This window comes from Ptiloglossa arizonensis, chromosome 5 (assembly GCF_051014685.1).
Source record: "Ptiloglossa arizonensis isolate GNS036 chromosome 5, iyPtiAriz1_principal, whole genome shotgun sequence".
Lineage (NCBI taxonomy): Eukaryota > Metazoa > Arthropoda > Insecta > Hymenoptera > Colletidae > Ptiloglossa > Ptiloglossa arizonensis.
Genome location: NC_135052.1, coordinates 22,628,091 through 22,647,895, shown reverse-complemented (window position 1 = coordinate 22,647,895; position 19,805 = coordinate 22,628,091). Strand labels below are relative to the sequence as shown.

The window sequence follows — 19,805 nt, the reverse complement described above, 5'->3', positions numbered from 1 at the left end:
CCAAAATTCCCCAAAATTAAGTATACAAAATTGAACCTCCTTCCAATCATTTCAAACACTGGTTTCAACGTCTATAAATTCCAACACACCTAAATTAGACAAACGCAGTTTGTATGTACATGTTTGACGTTCCTTCAATCTCCAACTTCGCCAAAATTCCCCAAAATTAAGTATACAAAATTGAACCTCCTTCCAATCATTTCAAACACTGGTCTCAACGTCTATAAATTACAACGCACTTAAATGAGACAAAACCAACTTGTATGTACATGTTTGACGTTCCTCCAATCTCCAACTTCGCCAAAATTCCCCAAAATTAAGTATACAAAATTAAACCTCCTTCCAATCATTTCAAACACTGGTTTCAACGTTTACCAATTCCAACACACCTAAATTAGACAAACGCAGTTTGTATGTACATGTTTGACGTTCCTTCAATCTCCAACTTCGCCAAACTTCCCCAAAATTAAATATACAAAATTGAACCTCCTTCCAATCATTTCAAACACTCGTTTCAACGTCTACCAATTCCGACAGACCGTAGCCAGCCGGCCACAAGTTTGTGCACACCCATTGTACGCTCGACGTTCTTCAAACATGCCCTAAATTCGATTCCCTGGACGTAATCGTAGGTTCCGAGAGATTCCTCAATTAGCGTGCACAATCTCGCGTTACTTGGCCGGGAATCGGCGCGATCGACGACTTCCCCGACGGCTCCACTCCTATTCGAATAAACTGCTAAGCAAATTAAATCAAGTGCCCCGAACATGTCTGCCAATTAATTATACTCCTCTCCGAGTCATATTTATTCAGGGTGCCTCGCGGGGCCCCCGTTGATTTATGCCTTTCTTCGTGGAGCTTCGGCAAGGCAGCGTGTCATTAGCAAATTATCCCCCGCAGCGTCGAGCTGCTGGCCATGTAAAACGATCCCTGCTACCTTTATTTCGCCTCGCGATTTTTTCGCGACGTTTCATCATCCGGGGCGTTCAGATACGCGAGCTGCGCGCCTTTCACCCGTTCAAACGAGCCGCGATCGTTCCTACGGGTCGCGCGAAAGAATGCAAATCAACGCACGGCTAATTATCTACTGGACGAAAGGAAAGATAGAAAAAGGATGGAAAAAATTACGAGAAAAAGAAAGGAAAAAAGAAAGGAACAAATCAAAACACGGTACTCGCTCGCAGTTCGTCCAGTTTTCCATCCGCCATTACGCGCGCGTTCCGAGCGTACAAAGGACTGTCGTAATCATCGTTCGATCTGGGAACGGTAATTGAACGCTGCGGAGGATATCTAGCTCAACGATGTAACAGGGCACGAACAATTCCCGCCCCGTGGTAGGGGGGACGGGTCGAGGATCGGTTAATTTTAATCTTCGCGCGATAACAAAAGTCCGAGTAATTACGACCGCGGCGGACCGAGCCTCTCCAATTTCACCCTGGGACTCGTTACTCGTTCCGAACAAGGGATACCTGGATAGGGACAATAGGGGTGGTTTCTGTGAAACGATCGTCGGAAGTCGAGGGTGATTATTAACGATGGAAGTGACGCGATTAGGGTCAACAACACCGGTGGAATTTTATTGTAGAGAGGGTGTCCCAATCGTGACCGGTCGATTTGAATTTCGCGCGGATTTTATAACGTCGAATCGATTCATCTGAAATTTCACGTACGTTGTCTGGACGGGCGGGGAATTAATCGTGGGGAAGTATTATTGTAAATATTGTAACAAATATTTGTAATCGATACGAGAAACCTTTGCAACTAAAATATAAAAAATATAATTCTATACAGTACATAACATTGCAGTATAAATGATATCAATTTTTGATATTCAGTACTTCTCTAATAAGTAGACAATATTGTAAATATTATAATAACAAAATCTAATCGATAGAAAATAACCGCAAACGACCAGAGAAATCTTCGCAACTAGAATGTAAAAAGATATAATTTTCAAAAATATACAATATTGCAATATAATTGGTATCCTTCCTTTGTCTATACCCAATACTTTTGATATTATTATAAATATCGTAATAAATCTAATTGGTACAAAACTATTGTTTATATATGAGATTAAGTATCTCCTATATATTTAAAAATAATATTTGATTTGCCTATTAAAATACAAAAAGATATATTTTTCAAAAGCAAACAATATTGCAATATAATCGATACCCTTCTACCCTCAATACTTTTCCCATTATTATAAACATATAACCCAATAATAAATCTAATCGGTGCAAAACTAAAATAAAAAACAATAATTCTCAAAAGACTCATGACACAAAAGAATGAAAACACACCACTCTAATCCACACACAAACACGACGATGCTCCCGATACTTGTGCAAATATTTAAATACCGATACCGTTCGACGTTAATCGATGATTTACGAACCGATAACATTGATTTGCTATCAGTGTCCCCATCTTAGGTAATTATCAATCGGTGAATGAAAATTTAGCGCGCGGTTCTATAAACGAGGCTCGTTACAGCGCCAGCGATCACGAGAGGAAAATTGGATTCCGGATAACGTGGTCTAACGATCCGTTTCTAATCTTGAACGCTAAGCCGTGAAACCCGTAGCCTGGATCACCGGCGATCTCCACCCTCGGAAACGAACGTTCGTTCGATCGTCGATCCCGAGAGAAGGCTCCACTCCTATGGTGCACGTGCAGAGCCTCTAGGTCCGCGGATAGTCCTGGTACACCAGGACCAAAGGAACTCGAAGAGCAAATAGGACAGCGAAAAAGAAGCAACGAGGAAGATGAAAGAGAAGGCGCAGACCGGAGCGACGGAACATGAACGAGGAAGTAAAAGAGCAAAAGAGAGTGGAAGAAAGAGTAGAAGGGCGAGTATTTCTCGGGCAAATATAATATACGAGTACGCGAAGCCCCCGGGGAGCAACGTCCACCATACCGAGACCATAATCTTGGCTGGAAGATGGTACCACACCCATGGGGGGTCAGCGGATACCACGACGAAGGACGCCGCACGAACCGCATCGCGTTCGCGCAGAAACCAACCAACCTAACTGCGAGTACCCGACAACGTTCTATCCACCTTTCACCCGTACGTATTACTACACTCTTCGCGGGCAGATCCTCCCAGAAATCTAACACGCGTCTCGATCGTACTTGGCTGTTTCGAAAACTTCAGACGATAGCGAGTGGCGCAACATCTGGGACTCTAAGAATGTCTCTGGCAGCCCAACGAGCGTTGATACGGCTACGATGTTTCGTTATACGTTAATGTGGATACTTTGGAACAGAATGGTACGCGTGAGTACCGGTATTCGGGTCGGTTGAATTTGTTGAGTACTTGTACTCGGAGATTTCGTTGCGCGTATTTGTCCTCGCAAGTTGAGGAGCGGGTATTCGAATGTTACAGTGCCCGTGAGTACCAGTATTCGGAGAGTTTTGAGGATCAGGATACTTGTACTCGAAAGTTTCCGGGCAGGTGAGTGATTGTACTTAAATATTACTCGCAATATTCGAAAGTTGGAGTTCCAGAATAGTTGCACTCGAAGATTTCAGAGTATTTCGAAAACTTCGAGGTTTTCGAAGTTTCAGGGTACTCGTACTTAAAAGTTTCGGAGGGTGTGAATATTTATAATCGAAAGTTAAGGAGTACCAGTGCTGATAGATACGGGTACTCGAATATTAGGGTCCTCGTGAGTACCAATATCCGAGACTGTTGGAGATCCAGAATACTTGCACTCGGAAGTTTCGGAGTGCGTGAGTAATTGTCCTCAAAAATTAGGCAGTACCTATTCTCGTGGATACGGATGCTCGAATACTAAGGTACTCGCGAGTACCAATATATTAGGGACTTTTTGAGCTTTAGAATATTTATACTCGAAAGTTTCAGGGTACACGAATATCGATATTCGAAAATTTCTGAGCACCGAATACCATAGTTACGATAGCTCTTGAAAGTTTCGTTTTCTACGGATACGAGTATTCTAATACTAAGATACTCGCGAGTACAATATCTCTACTCAAAAGTTAGTATACTTAAATATCGGTACTCAAAAGTTCAACATCCACGAATACGATACATGAAAGTTTCAACGCTTAGTGAGTACAAGAACTCAAAAGTTCCAGTATTCGTAAACCCAGACACTGAACAGTTAAAATTACTACTTCCACGTTTAAATAGTCTCCAAGTTATTCATAAAAATTTCAATGCTTCTTAATTTCAATATTCCCATGTTTTTACCTTCCTAAATAAGAATACTCAAAGCTTCAGTGATTCCTAAATCCATCCTACGAAAAATGAAATTTCACGGTGTTCGAAATGCAACGAACCACGAGTAGGTTCGCTGCAGGGTCGAGTAGGAAAGGAGCGCTGTGATAGATTTCCCAGAAAGTGTTCGCGATCTCGGTAGGAATGCAAGCGAATATCGCGAAATGGGAACATTTACGGCAACCCGTGGAATGAGATTCCACCGACTATTATTACGGTCTAGGTTAGCTCAGATTTGTTTAATGCAGCTGGAGTAATCGTCCCGGATGAAGACACGAAATGAAGCTTGACCCCGTACGCCATTGAATTTTTACTAATTACAAGAAAATTACGGGTGTCTCGTAGAAGTGAGTATTAGTATCTCGGATTGAACTAATCTCACGATTCCGTCTGTAAATCGGTAATGTTGAAATTTCACGAAGAAAATGAATATTAACCGAGGATTGCTCAAAATTTAAATAATAATCGATACATTGAAAATATATTTAATAGTTACGCTGAACTGGGGGGAAAAAAAGTTATCGAACGAAAAACAGTCGATAATCGGTTGACAATGTATTGCAATGGTGCGATTAACAAAATACTTTTTATTTAATAACAGAAAAAAGAAGGTTAATGTTTTTCAAAACATCCAGGAACATTACGTATCCCCGAAATTGCACTTATATGGAAAAAATCATAACTTCTGATCAATTTTTAGTTTAAATATACTAATAGCTTTTGTGCATATATATACACACATATAATATGTACAATTTATAATACAAGTATTAAAATGAAAAATTTGCAATTATATAGACTAGTCGACTTGCCACAGTGATCTTTGTGCACTGGTGCGAATTGTTTTACTGCACTATCTGACCACATGATTTTTCCAAACTTTTACAACTACTTTTCTCAAAATTAATAATTTACGGCTAAAATTACAGCTACGTTTATTTTAAATATAAATGCAAATATAAATTTTGCAAAACCCTGCAAAATTTCAATACAATCCATGGAGGTCACTTCTGAAGCCCCCCTTTGTCTAAAAGTTATTTTTATTTTTCTCAAAATTGGTTAACCATCTACGGCTAAAATTACAGTAACCTTTATTTTAAATATAAACGAATCACCCTGCAAAATTTCAATTGAATCAATGAAGGTCACTTCTGAAGCCCCCCTTTGTTAAGAAATCATTTTTATTTTTCTCAAAATTGGTTAACCATCTACTACTAAAATTGCAGCTACGTTTATTTTAAGTATAAACGAATCACCCTGCAAAATTTTAATGCAATCGATGAAGGTCACTTCCGAAGCCCCCCCTCCTTAGAGAACCAGGTCCGGGTTAGGCGTGGATTTTACGAGAAAATTGATGCGTCGCGTCGAATCTAAGCGAAAAGAGAACGTGGCGGCGATCTATAATGCCGGTGCAAGCCACGAGGGACTTAAGTGGGTTACCGTGCGCGCGTTATCGATATACAAGGCACCGGAGAACTCGATCGACTTTCGAGGGGGTTAGGTGCAACGATACTGGTCCGACCGGATCGTAAGAAGGCTGAATGAAGAGGAGTCCTCGAGGAGGACTGAAAAACACCGAGCATCGAGTCGACCCTCCCTCTATGCGAGTCCGTGTCCGCCGAACAATGTCCATTCACTCGAGACGCCCGGTCCCCCGAATATGTTCCCAATAAAACCAGAATAAAACTGCGAAACGTTCGATCTCCGTGGCGTCTAGCTCTCTTGCGCAACCTTACGTAACTGGCTGGCTCGCTCGCGAGCGAGCCAACCAGCGAGCCAACGCTCGTATTTTATTTATTTATTTATTTTCCACGACGATCGATTCTGTCCACTTTGATCGACGAATTTCCTTCGTGGATAAATTCTCACTTTCTACTTCGAAGTCCGTGTTCTACTGAGCGGGGAATTAAGAAATAAGAGCGTTCTCCAGTAGGAACGATACTTGTATAACTTTGAGGTTAGGTCTGGGTAGTAGTTTGTGGCTGTATTTCGACATCGTGGAAATTATTGCGTACAACGTGGAAATTATTGTATACGTTTGATAGTAATAACATTAGAGGAAATGTAGTATATTTGGGATACTAATAGTGAATTGAAATTAGTATCTTAAAAATTAGTAATGTTAATTGTAACATTGCAGATTGTAGGGACGAATGATTTGTTAATCAATGAGATTCGTGGACGAATCAATTTTTATGAATGTTGTATAAGATGTTCTTTATGATATAAATGAAATTTTGTTGAATGTTTACTGTTTTATACAATGTTCGTTAATTTTTATACATCTTTGTATGAAATTGTATAAAAAGTTTTACACCGCCGGTGTGTAATATAATAAAAAATCCTGGAAGAAGTAACGAAGCTGTATGTAGAAAGTAATCGATAAATAAATAATTAAATCTTCTGTGTATCTAAATATCCTCAGTGTACTTTGAATACTTCTTCCATTAATTTTAAGGAGGAATAATCTTAGCAATTATTTTTTTATAACCTCTTTGTTCCTTTTTTATAATACTCGCAGAAACTAAGCAAAATAACTTCAATAATTTACCTGACATTTATTTATACTCTGTTATTCCCTTCGACCCAATCAATAGAATATATTCCGTACGTTACAAGTATCTTATAACTATTGATTTTTTTGACTGTTCTATTTGCACCTTTAAAAACCAAATTCACAATATTGTTAAACATTATTTTTTTATCTTTCTCTTCGTTAATTTACTCGTGTACACTAATCATTTCTTTTCCTTTACAGATACAAATAGACAGAGAAATAAAACATATAATTAAAATTTGTTAAAATAGATAAGTGTTCTATGACTTTTGAACAGAGGTGTAGGTCCACACGTTGGGATATCCCTATAATTATGGTGCGGTCTATCCATAAGCCTGCTAATCTTATATCAGGTACGTATCTTAGAAATTTGTCCCCAACATCGTCAACCAGGGACACGGAGAGGTTCCTGGAGAAATGGAAAAGACCAACGATTAGAGCTTAACGAGCGTCGAGCAGAAATATCAGAGAAAGATATCCTCCAGAGCTGTTGATGAATGGTCCCAATCGGTCTAAAGAAGAAACGGTTAATCTCCGCGAGAAGGAACGAGTCCTCTGGGTTTTACGAGATTTATCCTTTCATCTCGCGGCTACTAGTTTCGACTTCCTTTCCCTTCTGCGATTGCATTACGAATATGAAACCCAACAACATAGAGAGAGAAAGAACACGATGTCACGAAGATATATAATCACCACGATTAAAAATCGATATTGTATTTAGAATTTTAAATAGAATTATTTTCACAAGTGATATTGGTATTTAAAAAACGTATATATTGTTCGTTCCTTCTGTTTATAATAATGTGCTTTTTTCATTGTTACTTTATTTGTGTACATTAATGGTTCCTTGTCGCACATGATCAAAATTTAATAAAATAGGTAAATGTTCTACAACCTTCGAGCAGAGATTCCCTCATGATTATTCCATTTATAAAAAAATCACAATTGTGAAATTAGGATATACAAACTATTTTTTGACTTATGATACGTATCAATGTACCTTTATTACCATCTCGGTGTAATACATACACTTTCATATACCAAAATCTGTTAATAGTGCCCCAATACTCGTCGATCTCACCGTCCACTATTACTTCACTTATAGCAAAATAATATTTGTGAACTCTAGAGCACACAAAGTATTTTGTGACACTTTATTTCCATCTTGGTGTAACATTAACACACCAACATCTGTTAATAGTTCCCCAATACTCGTCGATCTCACCCTCCACAATTACTCTATTTATAGAGAAATAACATTTGTGAACTCTAGAGCACACAAAATAATTTGTGACACTTTATTTCCATCTCGGTGTAACTTTAATACACCAAAATCTATTAACAATTCCTAAATACCCCATCGATCTCACCCTCCATGATTACTCCACTTATAGCAAAGTAACATTTGTGAACTCTAGAGCACACCAAATATTTTGTGACACTTTATTTTCATCTCGGTGTAACTTTAATACACCAAAATCTATTAGTAATTCCTAAATACCCCATCGATCTCACCCTCCATGATTACTCCACTTATAGCAAAGTAACATTTGTGTACTCTAGAGCACACTAAATATTTTGTGATACTTTATTTCCATCTTGGTGTAACTTTAATTCACCAACATCTTTTAATAGTTCTCCAATACTCGTCGATCTCACCCTCCACAATTACTCTATTTATAGAAAAATAACATTTGTGAACTCTAGAGCACACAAAAAATTTTGTGACACTTTATTTCCATCTCGGTGTAACTTTAATACACCAAAGTCTATTAATAATTCGTAAATACCCCATCGATCTCACCCTCTATGATTACTCCACTTATAGCAAACTAACATTTTTGAACTCTAGAGCACACAAAATACTTTGTAACTTGTGACACTTTATTTCCATCTCGGTGTAACTTTAATACACCAAAATCTATTAATAATTCCTAAATACCCCATCGTTCTCACCCTCCATGATTACTCCACTTATAGCAAAGTAACATTTTTGAACTATAGAGCGCACAAAATACTTTGTGACTTATGACACTTTATTTCCATCTCGGTGAAACATTAATACACCAAAATCTATTAATAATTCCTAAATACCCCATCGTTCTCACCCTCCATGATTACACTCCACTTATAGCAAAGTAACATTTGTGAACTCTAGAGCACACAAAATATTTTGAGACTTGTGACACTTTATTTTCATCCCGGTGAAACATTAATACACCAAAGTCTATCAACAATACCCCAATACTCCATCGATCTCATCGTCTACGATCATCCCATTTTCTCCCAAAGGTCCTGCGCGTGTCCATAGGACGCGTGTCGCGAAAGGAAGCGCGCTGTACGACATCGTCCCGCGAGAATTCTTTGTACCACCGACAAGCGGATCGGTGCCGCTATTAATTTGTCTAAGCGGATGATAAATGCGCCGGAGAATTTTGTTCAAGCCACACGAACCACGAGTCCCTCGAGTGGAAGGCCACCGTCTGACAACGGTGATCCTTTTATTTTCTACTCTCTCCACCGCGCTCTTCCTGCCCGTTTTTTTTTTCTTCTTTTTCTTTTTTCTTTTCTTTTTTTCTCCCCCTCTCTCTCTCTCTCTCTCACCGAAGGAAAAAGGATTAATGGGTTTATAGCATGACACTGTCGAGCGATAAGATCGCGGGCCCGTTTTACCTGTCGGCTGCCGGGCTCTACGTGCGATCATATCGCGGAATCCAAATCGCGGCGTGTATCTCTCGTGAGTCCGCTCGTAAGACAGGCCTTTTATCGATTTTTGATCGCGCGCTGCGCCTCGACTTTCGACTTCTGACAGTGCCACGGGACCCACTTACGATCTTCGGTATCGTGGTCGCGCGTCCTTGCCTCCGTATCGCGATCCGAGGAGGATTTCACGTGTACCGCCGATGGAAACACATTCTTACATATCTCGAACGTATTCACAATTCGTTGACAGCGACGAATTACGGTCCGTGGGATTGTTCGTTTTGTTCGTGTACGAAATTAGCGGTAATTAATGCGTGGAATTTACCGTAACGTGTTTCTCCGGATATTTTTCTGTCTGTTTTTTTTTTTTTTTTTGATTTTTTTATTAAAACTTTTGGAAAGGAATTTTTTCTACGATAGATCTTCAATTAAGAAGAACTTATCGTAACGTGTTTCGCAGGTATTTTTTAATTTCTTATTAAAACTTTTGGAAAATAATGGATTTTTATAATGGATTTTCAAATATGGGAAATATTAATGTTTTGGATACGTTGATGACCGCTGATGGAAATGCATTTTTATTTTTATTTAATATTTTCATGATTTGTTGCAAAGATTGTTCACTTTGTTCGAATTGAAAATTAACAGTTAATAATGCGAAGAATTTACCGTAACGTGTTGCTCCGAATATTTTTTCGTTGTTTAATGTATTTCTTGGTAAGGAATTTTTATTTATTTTTAATATTTTTATGGTTTGTTGAAACGATGAATTACGATGCAAAAGATTGTATATGTTTGAAATTAGTTGTAATTAATGCGAAGAATTTAATGTTACTTATTTTGCAAGTATTTTTTAGTTTTTTGTTAAATATTTTGAGAAGAAATTTTTTTGCAATAGATTTGCAATATTTTTTTATTTCTTATTAAATCTTCTGGAAAATAATTCTTCTTGCGATAAATTTTCAAATACGGGTAATATTAATGTTTTGGATGTTAATGATCAACAATGCAAATCCATTTTTATTTATTCTTACACGAGACAAGAGAAATATTAAAAGTGTTTTGAATGTTGATAATCACCGATGGAAATGCATTTTCATTTATTTTTATTATTTTTATGGTTCGTTGAAACAATGAATTATAATGCAACAGATTGTATATGTTTGAAATTAGTGGTAATTAATTCAATGTAACATATTGTGCGAGTATTTCTTCATACTTTATCGATTGTCATTTAGCAAGTGAATAATTTTCGAACCCAAAGAATATTACTTTTTAAAACTCCTGAAATTTAAGTTACGACAGTGCCTCGGTTATTGATAACTTTCAATGGAGACACATTCTTACGTGCCTTGAACCCACTCACGATTCGTCGACAACGACAAATTACGATCTGCGAGATTGTATATTTTAGTAATTATGGTAATTATGGTAATTATTAACGGTAATTAAATAATATTTTTTATATCTGTATATTTTGTACATTTGATCGTATATCTTGGTAATTAAGACAATTATCAATGGTGATTAATTATACTATTTATTTTAACGATTTGCGAAATTAATGGTAATTATTGCAAAAACTTTTCCGTAACACGTTTCACGAGTATTTTTCCATTTTGTATTGTGTCTTTTAACAAGGTGGTTCGTAAGCAATAGAATTTCAAACACGAAAAACACTACTGTTTATAACTGGTGAAATTGTAACCACAGCCTCGGTTATTGATAATCACCAATGGAAATACATTTTATTCACGGTTCGTTTATGTTTCATATTCGAAATCGACAGTAAGATTGAACTGCAATCCAAAGCAATAATAATAACACTTTAATCAACTAACGCGATCCCCACATAACCAAAGTAACTTATAACCGACACGTTCAATAAAAAAAAACAAAGCTGTGAAAATCTTACGAATTGAAAACTAAAAATTGTCGACTCGAATCCAATAATACTATTTTCATTTCTAAGTTAACAAAGTTTCCACAGAGTAACAAGATTTAAATTAACAAATCGAACTTTCCAAGACTTCCATTATTAAATTTCTTATTTCTTGAATCGAAATATTTTCAACGAGACAAATTTAAAAGCTATCGGGTCTTTCGAAGCCGATGGGTTTCCCATCGACGAGAAAAGAGAGAATTCTTTTGAAATAACAGTTCCACGATATTTACGAAACAGCAAGAACACATCGAACGAGACGACTCGCAGTAGTAATAGGGTGGGATTTCTGCGAAACTCGCAGCCCGAAAGTAATCGCGTTATCACAGCAGACAATGCGCCCCTAAGTCGCGTACAAAGCTCGAGGTGGATGCCCGACGGTTCGTTGAAACTTTTCGAGTAATTTCTGCTGGCGCGGCGAGGCGAAGAAAGCGACGTGCAAGAAGCTCTGAAAATTGACTATCCGCGGTATACGAGAGAGGCGGTCGCGTCTCTCGCGAGGAAAATCACGATTTCACGGTTCAGCTCGACGAGACCTACCCGTGAAAGCCTATCGCGCATCTGCAGCGAGATAAGAAACTTGTACGGGGTGATCCAAAGAAGGAAGAACGAACGAACGAACGTTGCAACAAGGCGTCCTCTTCCCCTTACCTTTATGGAAGCAGGGAGGATTTTTATGTTACTATTATGATCGAAGATCTCTTATATATCTTGAAATAAAGAAATTGAGTAAAATAAATTGAAGAACACTGTTATTGAAATAATAAAATATGAAATGAAATATAAATTAAAATTGTAAAATAAATTAGACACTACTATTAAAATAATAAAATATGAAATGAAATATAAATTGAAATTGTAAAATAGATTGAAGGATACTATTATTAAAATAATGAAACATGAAATAAAATTTAAATTAAAATTATAAAATAGATTGAAAGACACTATTATTAAAATAATAAAATATAAAATAAATTGAAGAACACTATTGTAAATAATATTGTGGTGCTATTTAGTTTTACGATTTGCAAAGTTGAGTAAAATAAATTGAAAAATACTATTGTAAATAATATTGTGATACTATTCATTTTTTACAATTTACGAAGTTGGGTAAAATAAATCGAAGATTCCTGTTGCAAATATTAATATCGCGATATTATTTATTTATTTTTAGAATTTGAAAAATATGAATAGTACAAATTGAAGAGTACTGTTGTAAATATTAATATCGCGATATTATTTATTTTTAGAATTTGAAAAATATGAATAGCACAAATTGAAGAGTACTGTTGTGAATATTAATATCGCGATATTATTTATTTATTTTTAGAATTTGGAAAATATGAATAGTACAAATTGAAGAGTACTGTTGTGAATATTAATATCGTGATGTTGTTTTATTTCTACGATTTACGAAATTGATTAATATAAATTGAAAAATACTCTCGTGAATATTCATATCGTGGTATTATTTATTTCCATGAGAGGACTCTTTGGTGCACGTATGACGCATAACGTTAAAATGCGAGGTGGTAGAGTGAATATATGACAATAACATAACAACGAATAATGATAGTAATTATGAAACTCATAAGACACATGCCGATCGTAAAAAGCAGAACTTTGAAAGTAACTGCCCATCGATATAGTCACGAAGTATTATAATTTCTTTCAAGAATGTTACGTAAAATAAATAAACGAATACCGTTGCAAATAATGTTGCGACATTATTAATGTATTTTTGGTGCACGTGTAACGCATGAATTAAAAGAAGCGATGTAGCAGAGAGAATAATAATAAATAATAATAGTGATTATGAAACTTTCAAGGCAGATGCAGATCGTAAAAAGCAGATGAGAAATATTATCCCTCGATGTGGATCTGTAATACCGTTTCTCGTGCTCGATAAAATTTTAAACCAGATATAAAAACACCACGTGACAAAGAATTCGCAACGATAACGTAACACCGAATAATAACGGTGATTAAACTTTCGTGGCACGTACTAATCGTAAAAAAAAATAGAACTTGAAAAATTCTCCCCTTAGACACCTACCGGTGTATCTTTGAAAAAGTTTTCAAAGACGAATCGTTAAATTTTATGGAAACTCTTTCCCGTCGCTAACAAAGCTCCTTTCGTACGTTCTAACTTTTCATCCCTTTTTAGACCCGCCTATACACGACAAGAACCATAACAGCACAAGTAACAATGAGAAGGAACAGGCCTCTTTCCCCTGTTGAGTTTCTCCTTCGTCGAACTCCACCCAGGAAGGGTGGTAACCCCCCACGGAGTTCGGTTCAAGTTCCAGTAAGCTGGAAAACGTGGCTCGTGGTAGCAGGTGCATAAATTCGATAAGAGTGGCCGGCATGTTACGCAATTTGCCTCCTTTCCGGTTACAAACAAGAACATAGTCGAGTTCTTTGTCGAGTTATCGTCTTTTTAGTTTCATCTTGTCCCTGGAGTGTGCTCGGGAGGCGATGGAGGAACTCTTTTCTCTTTTGCGCGACGAGAGGCTACGCCTATGGTTTCCCTCCCACGAGACGTTGCATATCGCCGACGGGCCACCCGTGAGGCGCGTGGAAACGAATTTCACGCTGCTAGCTGCCAACAGCGGCTAAAAAACGACTCGCTACTCGTTATTGTCTCCTGCTGACCGCCACTTGAGCCGGAAAGGGGACGATCCCTTTGAAACGTTCAAGTTGCGAACAAGAGCGAAACGAACAGCTAACGATAACTTGAAGTATCACCCGAGGATCCTAACTTTTAAATACGGTAGTCCTTAAGGCGGTGCGTAGCTTTGTAAAAGGAAAGAACTTCTTTGAGAATATAGTCGAGAAAAGTTACTCGATAAATTGATTTTCTTTCTTTTTTTTTTATTGAAAAAGTGTTATTGGGAATTTATTCGGGAAAAATTACTGGATAAATTAATTTAATTTCTTTTTTTTTTATCGAAAAGGAGTTATTGAGAATTTATTCAGGAAAAATTACTCGATAAATTGATTTAATTTTTGTTATTGAAAAAGGGTTTTATTTATAGTTTATCATATTGATAGAAATTAGAATTCTATCTATGTGATTTGAGTTTCTATACGAGAATAGATGAAATTTTGTATTTGAACGGGAGCCAATTTTTAAATTTTGAAGAATTAATAATTATACGCAACTCGAAGAACAATTTTAACAGTGGTTCGATTATAATATCGTCAATTTTCGAGATTTTCTGATCAAACTTGTATTCTCCGTACTGTGTGCAATTGAATAGATAAATGAAAAAGAAATCGATTTTTCTGGATTCGTTAGGGTATGTTCTCCTTTAAGTTCTTTGAGAGTTTATGTACTAATAAGTATTAATACTCGGGAGTATTGGTAATTGTGAGTTTTTGTATTTATAAAAGTACGTACTCGCTTAAGTTCATGCACAATTAGTGTACTCGTAAATATCCATACTCATGAGCGACTGTACTTATGAGCATCGAAACTCATGTCTGTCAGTACTCATAAGTATCGGTACTTATAAAGTTACGTGCCTCGTCAAATTCCTCCAAAGTTGATGTACTCATAAATATTGATCCTCAAGAGTATTGGTAAATGTTAATACTCTGTCAGTCCTTGTGAATATCGGTACTCGTGAACATCAATACTTCAAATACCAGTACTCACGAGTGTAGATACTCGTAAACTTACATACCTCCTCAAGTTCCTCAAAAGTTGATGTACTCGTAAATATTGATCCTCAAGAGTATTGGTACTCGTAAGTGTTAATACTCTAACTATCAATCCTTATGATTGTCGGTGCTTATGAATATTTGTACTCGTGAAACATCAATACTTGAAATACCAGTACTCACAAGTGTAGATACTCATAAAGTTACGTACCTCCTCAAGTTCTTTCAAAATTGATGTACTCGTAAATATTGATCCTCAAGAGTATTCGTAAATGTTAATACTCTAACTGTCAGTCCTTGTGAATATCGGTACTCGTGAACATCAATACTTCAAATACCAGTACTCACGAGTATCGATACTCATACAGTTACGTACCTCCTCAAGTTCTTTCAAAATTGATGTACTCGTAAATATCGCTCCCCAAGGATATTACACTCGTAAATACCGGTACTCGTGAACATCCTCGTTCCGAATCCGCCCAATTCGAAACCACCGGCTTTCCCTCGCTCGAAGAACCACCTCGATCGTCCTTCCCGGCCCAAGTTCCCACTTCGAACACAAGTCACGCGTATCTACATTGTACCAAACGATCCCTAACCCGGTATTTGGGTTACCAAACGGCTTCAAACGGTGCAGGAATCGTTCGCGCGACCGTTCGAAGGCAGAGTGCGTTGATCGTTAAAAACGGTCCCTCCCTCCCTGTCCCGTCTTTCTCGAAATTGGCAAAAAAGTCGACGCGCGGGAACAGGTTTGATTTTAAGCAGTTCGCCGAATGAAACTCACCGGTCGCTTGGAGGGTTCCGGTCCCTGTTTGATGATCTCCAACGGTGCCGGTATCGAGGGCCTGCCCAGGTACCAATCCTCCCGTGGATTGTAGTTGTCCAGAAGCTTCAGCAGGCGTGGCACGTTCACGTAATTATCGTCATCGAAGTGGCAGAACCACCTGAAACCAATCCAGAACGAAATCGATTTAAATCCCCGGGCTTCGTTTGAACCTTTGAACGGTCATACGCGAGCGAACGTCCACCATCATCGAGCATTAACTCGAGGTACGATTATCCCCCGATACGGATCACCGGGAACCACCACGATTAACCACTTTAATACAAGGTGTCCTTTGATCGAAAAAGATCCGGTTATCGACCGTTTGGCGCGAACCGGTAAACGGGATCGCCCGATTACGATTCGATAGGGAAAACTAACCCGAGATAATCCCGTGGCTATCGTTCGATAATTGCCTACACTCGTTGCACACACACTCCGAATGGCCGATAAGGTGTACTTGGTATGTATCCAGCCAACGTAGAGACGAGGAGGAAAAATCGAAATCTATCTTATCGTTCGCGATGCGGCTGACATCGAAACGCAATCGCTAAAGGACGTTTCCTAGAAGAGGATACACGGAGATACTGACAGAGAGCATAAACGGGTGTACCCAGAGAGCTAGGATAGGCGAAATAAAATCTCTCTAACGAACGGCTCAGACGTGCCATTAGCGCTACCGGGTGGCCACCACGGTTGCTCGATACGTACCTGCCGTCGACTGGCATCGTTAATACACCTGAATTCCAGCTTAATGGCGTAGCCGGGTGTACGTGGCGAGGCAGAAACGACGCTGCGCTCGCTTAGCCTCGCTTTTGTACGCGCGCGAGATCATATCTCCCGCGCGAACCGGAACACGATACGGTTGCGACAATACGCGACGAGGTTCGCGGACAATGCTGTCCCAGCTACGCGAAATTGACCGATCATCGGTTTCCTATGGGAGGAATATCACGGTGAGCTCGATTTTATGGATAAGAGTGTCCCTGGAACGATTTTCCAGGGAGTACGATCTACGTGCTGGCTTTGAATTTACGCGCGCAGTTAATTTACATCGATCTCTCGAGCTATGTTTTCTAAATTTTTGACAAATTATAATGTATGATTTTTGAACGGGAGGAGCGACTTTTTGATTAAGTTTTTGGTTATTTATTGCGGGATGGAAAGTTGAAGAAGAAGGTTCAAGGTTCGGTGATTTTATATTGGTAATTCTTTGAATTTTGTGACCAAACTGGACACAGCGTTGCGTTAATTTTTCAATGGAAATAATTCACGTTAATTTTTCAAGTTATTTACGTTAATTTTTCAATGCAAATAACTCACATTAATTTTTCAATTTATGTTAATTTTTCAAGTTATTTACGTTAATTTTTCAATGCAAATAATCACGTTAATTTTTTAATGCAAATAATTTACGTTAATTTTTTAATGCAAATAATTCACGTTAATTTTTTAATGCAAATAATTCACGTCAATTTTTCAAGTTATTTACGTTAATTTTTCAATGCAAATAACTCACATTAATTTTTCAATTTATGTTCATTTTTCAAGTTATTTACGTTAATTTTTTAATACAAATAATTCACGTTAATTTTTCAAGTTATTTACGTTAATTATTCAATGCAAATAATTCACGTCAATTTTTCAAGTTATTTACGTTAATTGTTCAATGCAAATTACTTGAAAAATTAATATGAGTTATTTGCATTGAAAAATTAGCATAACTTAGGTACAGTTTTATGAGAAAATTCAAAAAAATTAATGATATACAATCGACCAACTTTTAACATACAACAGGAAAAGAATGTTTAAATTTGGTCAATTGTATATTGTCAATTTTTAGAATTTTCTAATAAAATTGTACCTAAGTTACTTGAAGTTTTCAATTTAAATAACTTAAATTAATTTTTCAACGCACCTAATTCTTTATACGTCCAAATAACTTACATTGATTTTTCAATGCACCTAATTCCTTGTGCATCCAATTTCTCATGCACCGTGCACCGAATTTTCCAGAGAGTTCAATTTTGTAATGTACAATAAAATGTCCATAGAATTATTTTCCAAGGAGAATGATCTCCATGCTGACTTTGAATTTCGTACGCACCTAATCTACATTAATTTTCCAATGAAACTAATTTACAATACATTACTTTCCTCCAGTGCACCTAATTTTCTCAGTGTTTAATTTCCAATGCATCGAATTTCCATAACAATTTTCGTACGAATTGATTTTTCCATACCCTAAATTTTTTATGTGCTCAAATTCCACCGACTTTCCTGTGTACATGTAATATTGTACATATACGTTCAATTATTATCCCTTATCTGTACAAATTACTCTTTGTCAATTCTCTATGCGTTTTATAATTCACGGGGCATTTCACGCAAATCAGATTTATATCACATCGATTTTCCAGTCCACGATACTTTGTCCGCGTTAAGTGTTTCTTGCTTCGAATTACCTACGCGTTAGACGGCCCGTGCATGTTACCATTTATCGTACGATAAGTCGTACGATAAGTCGATACGACCATCGTACGTTTTGGTGAGACTGGTCATACGACAAATCAAACAACTTGGTTAAATTGGTCATGCGATGAGTCGTACGACTTGGTTAAATTGATCGCGGAATAAGATGTACGACTTAGCAACATTGGTTGTACGTGAACTCAGATACGATAAAATTTATCGTTCAAGTAGCTACATAGAGCAAATCGTACGACCCGACTGAATTGATTGTACAAGTCGTACGATCGTTAAATTAATTAATTAAATTAGTCGTAGGACTAGTCGTACGACTTGGTTAAATTGGTCGTTTGAAAGCTCACCGTGGTAAGATTTATGGTTCAAATTGGTCACAGAGTAAATCATACGACTCAATAACATTAGTCACGCGACAAGTCGTACGATTCAATTATATTGCTCGTATAATTTAGTTACACTGGTCGTACGAGTCGTATGACTCAATTATATTGGTCACACAATGTTTCATACGACTCAATTACGTTGTTTGTACAATTTAGTTACATCGGTCCTGCAAGTCGTATGACTCAATTGTATTGGTCACACGACAAGTCACGTGACTCAATTACATTGGTTACACAACAAGTCACGTGACTCAATTACGTTGGTCACGCGACAAGTTACGTGACTCAATTACATTGGTCACACAACAAGTCATATGACTCAATCATATTGGTCACACAACAAGTCACGTGACTCAATTACATTGGTCACACAACAAGTCATGTGACTCAATTACATGGGTCACACGACAAGTCATATGACTCCATTAAATTGGTAACGCCACAAGTCACACGATTCAATTACATTGGTCACACAACAAGTCACACGACTCAATTACATTGGTCACGCAACAAGTCACGTGACTCATGTACGTTGGTCACACGACAAGTCACACGACTCAATTACGTTGGTCACACGAAAAATCACACGACTCAATTACATTGGCTGTGAGTGACTTCTCACATGACTCAATTACATTGGCTGTGAGTGACTTCTCACGTGACTCAATTACGTTGGTCACACGACAAGTCACATGACTCCATTACATTGGTCACGCGACAAGTCACACGACTCAATTACATTGGTCACACAAGTCACACGACTTAATCGGTAACACAACGAGTTGTAAGACTAGCGTATTTACATTGGTCACAAGGAAAATCGTACGATTTAATTATACTGGTCCAACAACTCGTTCGAAAACCCACGCATTCTACTCATAGTTCAAAGATTCGTGCAAAACAAACCCCCCCACAATCGCTCGTAACACATCTCATCCTCCGTTTTATAATTCCCGCGCGTCCCTCGTCACCCGAATCTACCAATCGTCGAA

General features: G+C 37.6%; 1 protein-coding gene across 2 annotated transcripts in view; it reads right to left on the bottom strand.

Moving 5' to 3' along the window:
- Nucleotides 1-19,805, bottom strand: part of Fng (Fringe glycosyltransferase) — a 185,126-nt gene that overhangs the window by 88,796 nt on the left and 76,525 nt on the right. For both annotated transcript variants that reach the window (XM_076311599.1, XM_076311600.1), the window contains exon 5: nt 15,905-16,064. In XM_076311599.1, the coding sequence (XP_076167714.1) occupies nt 15,905-16,064 (160 nt within the window). The remainder of the gene's footprint in view (nt 1-15,904; nt 16,065-19,805) is intronic.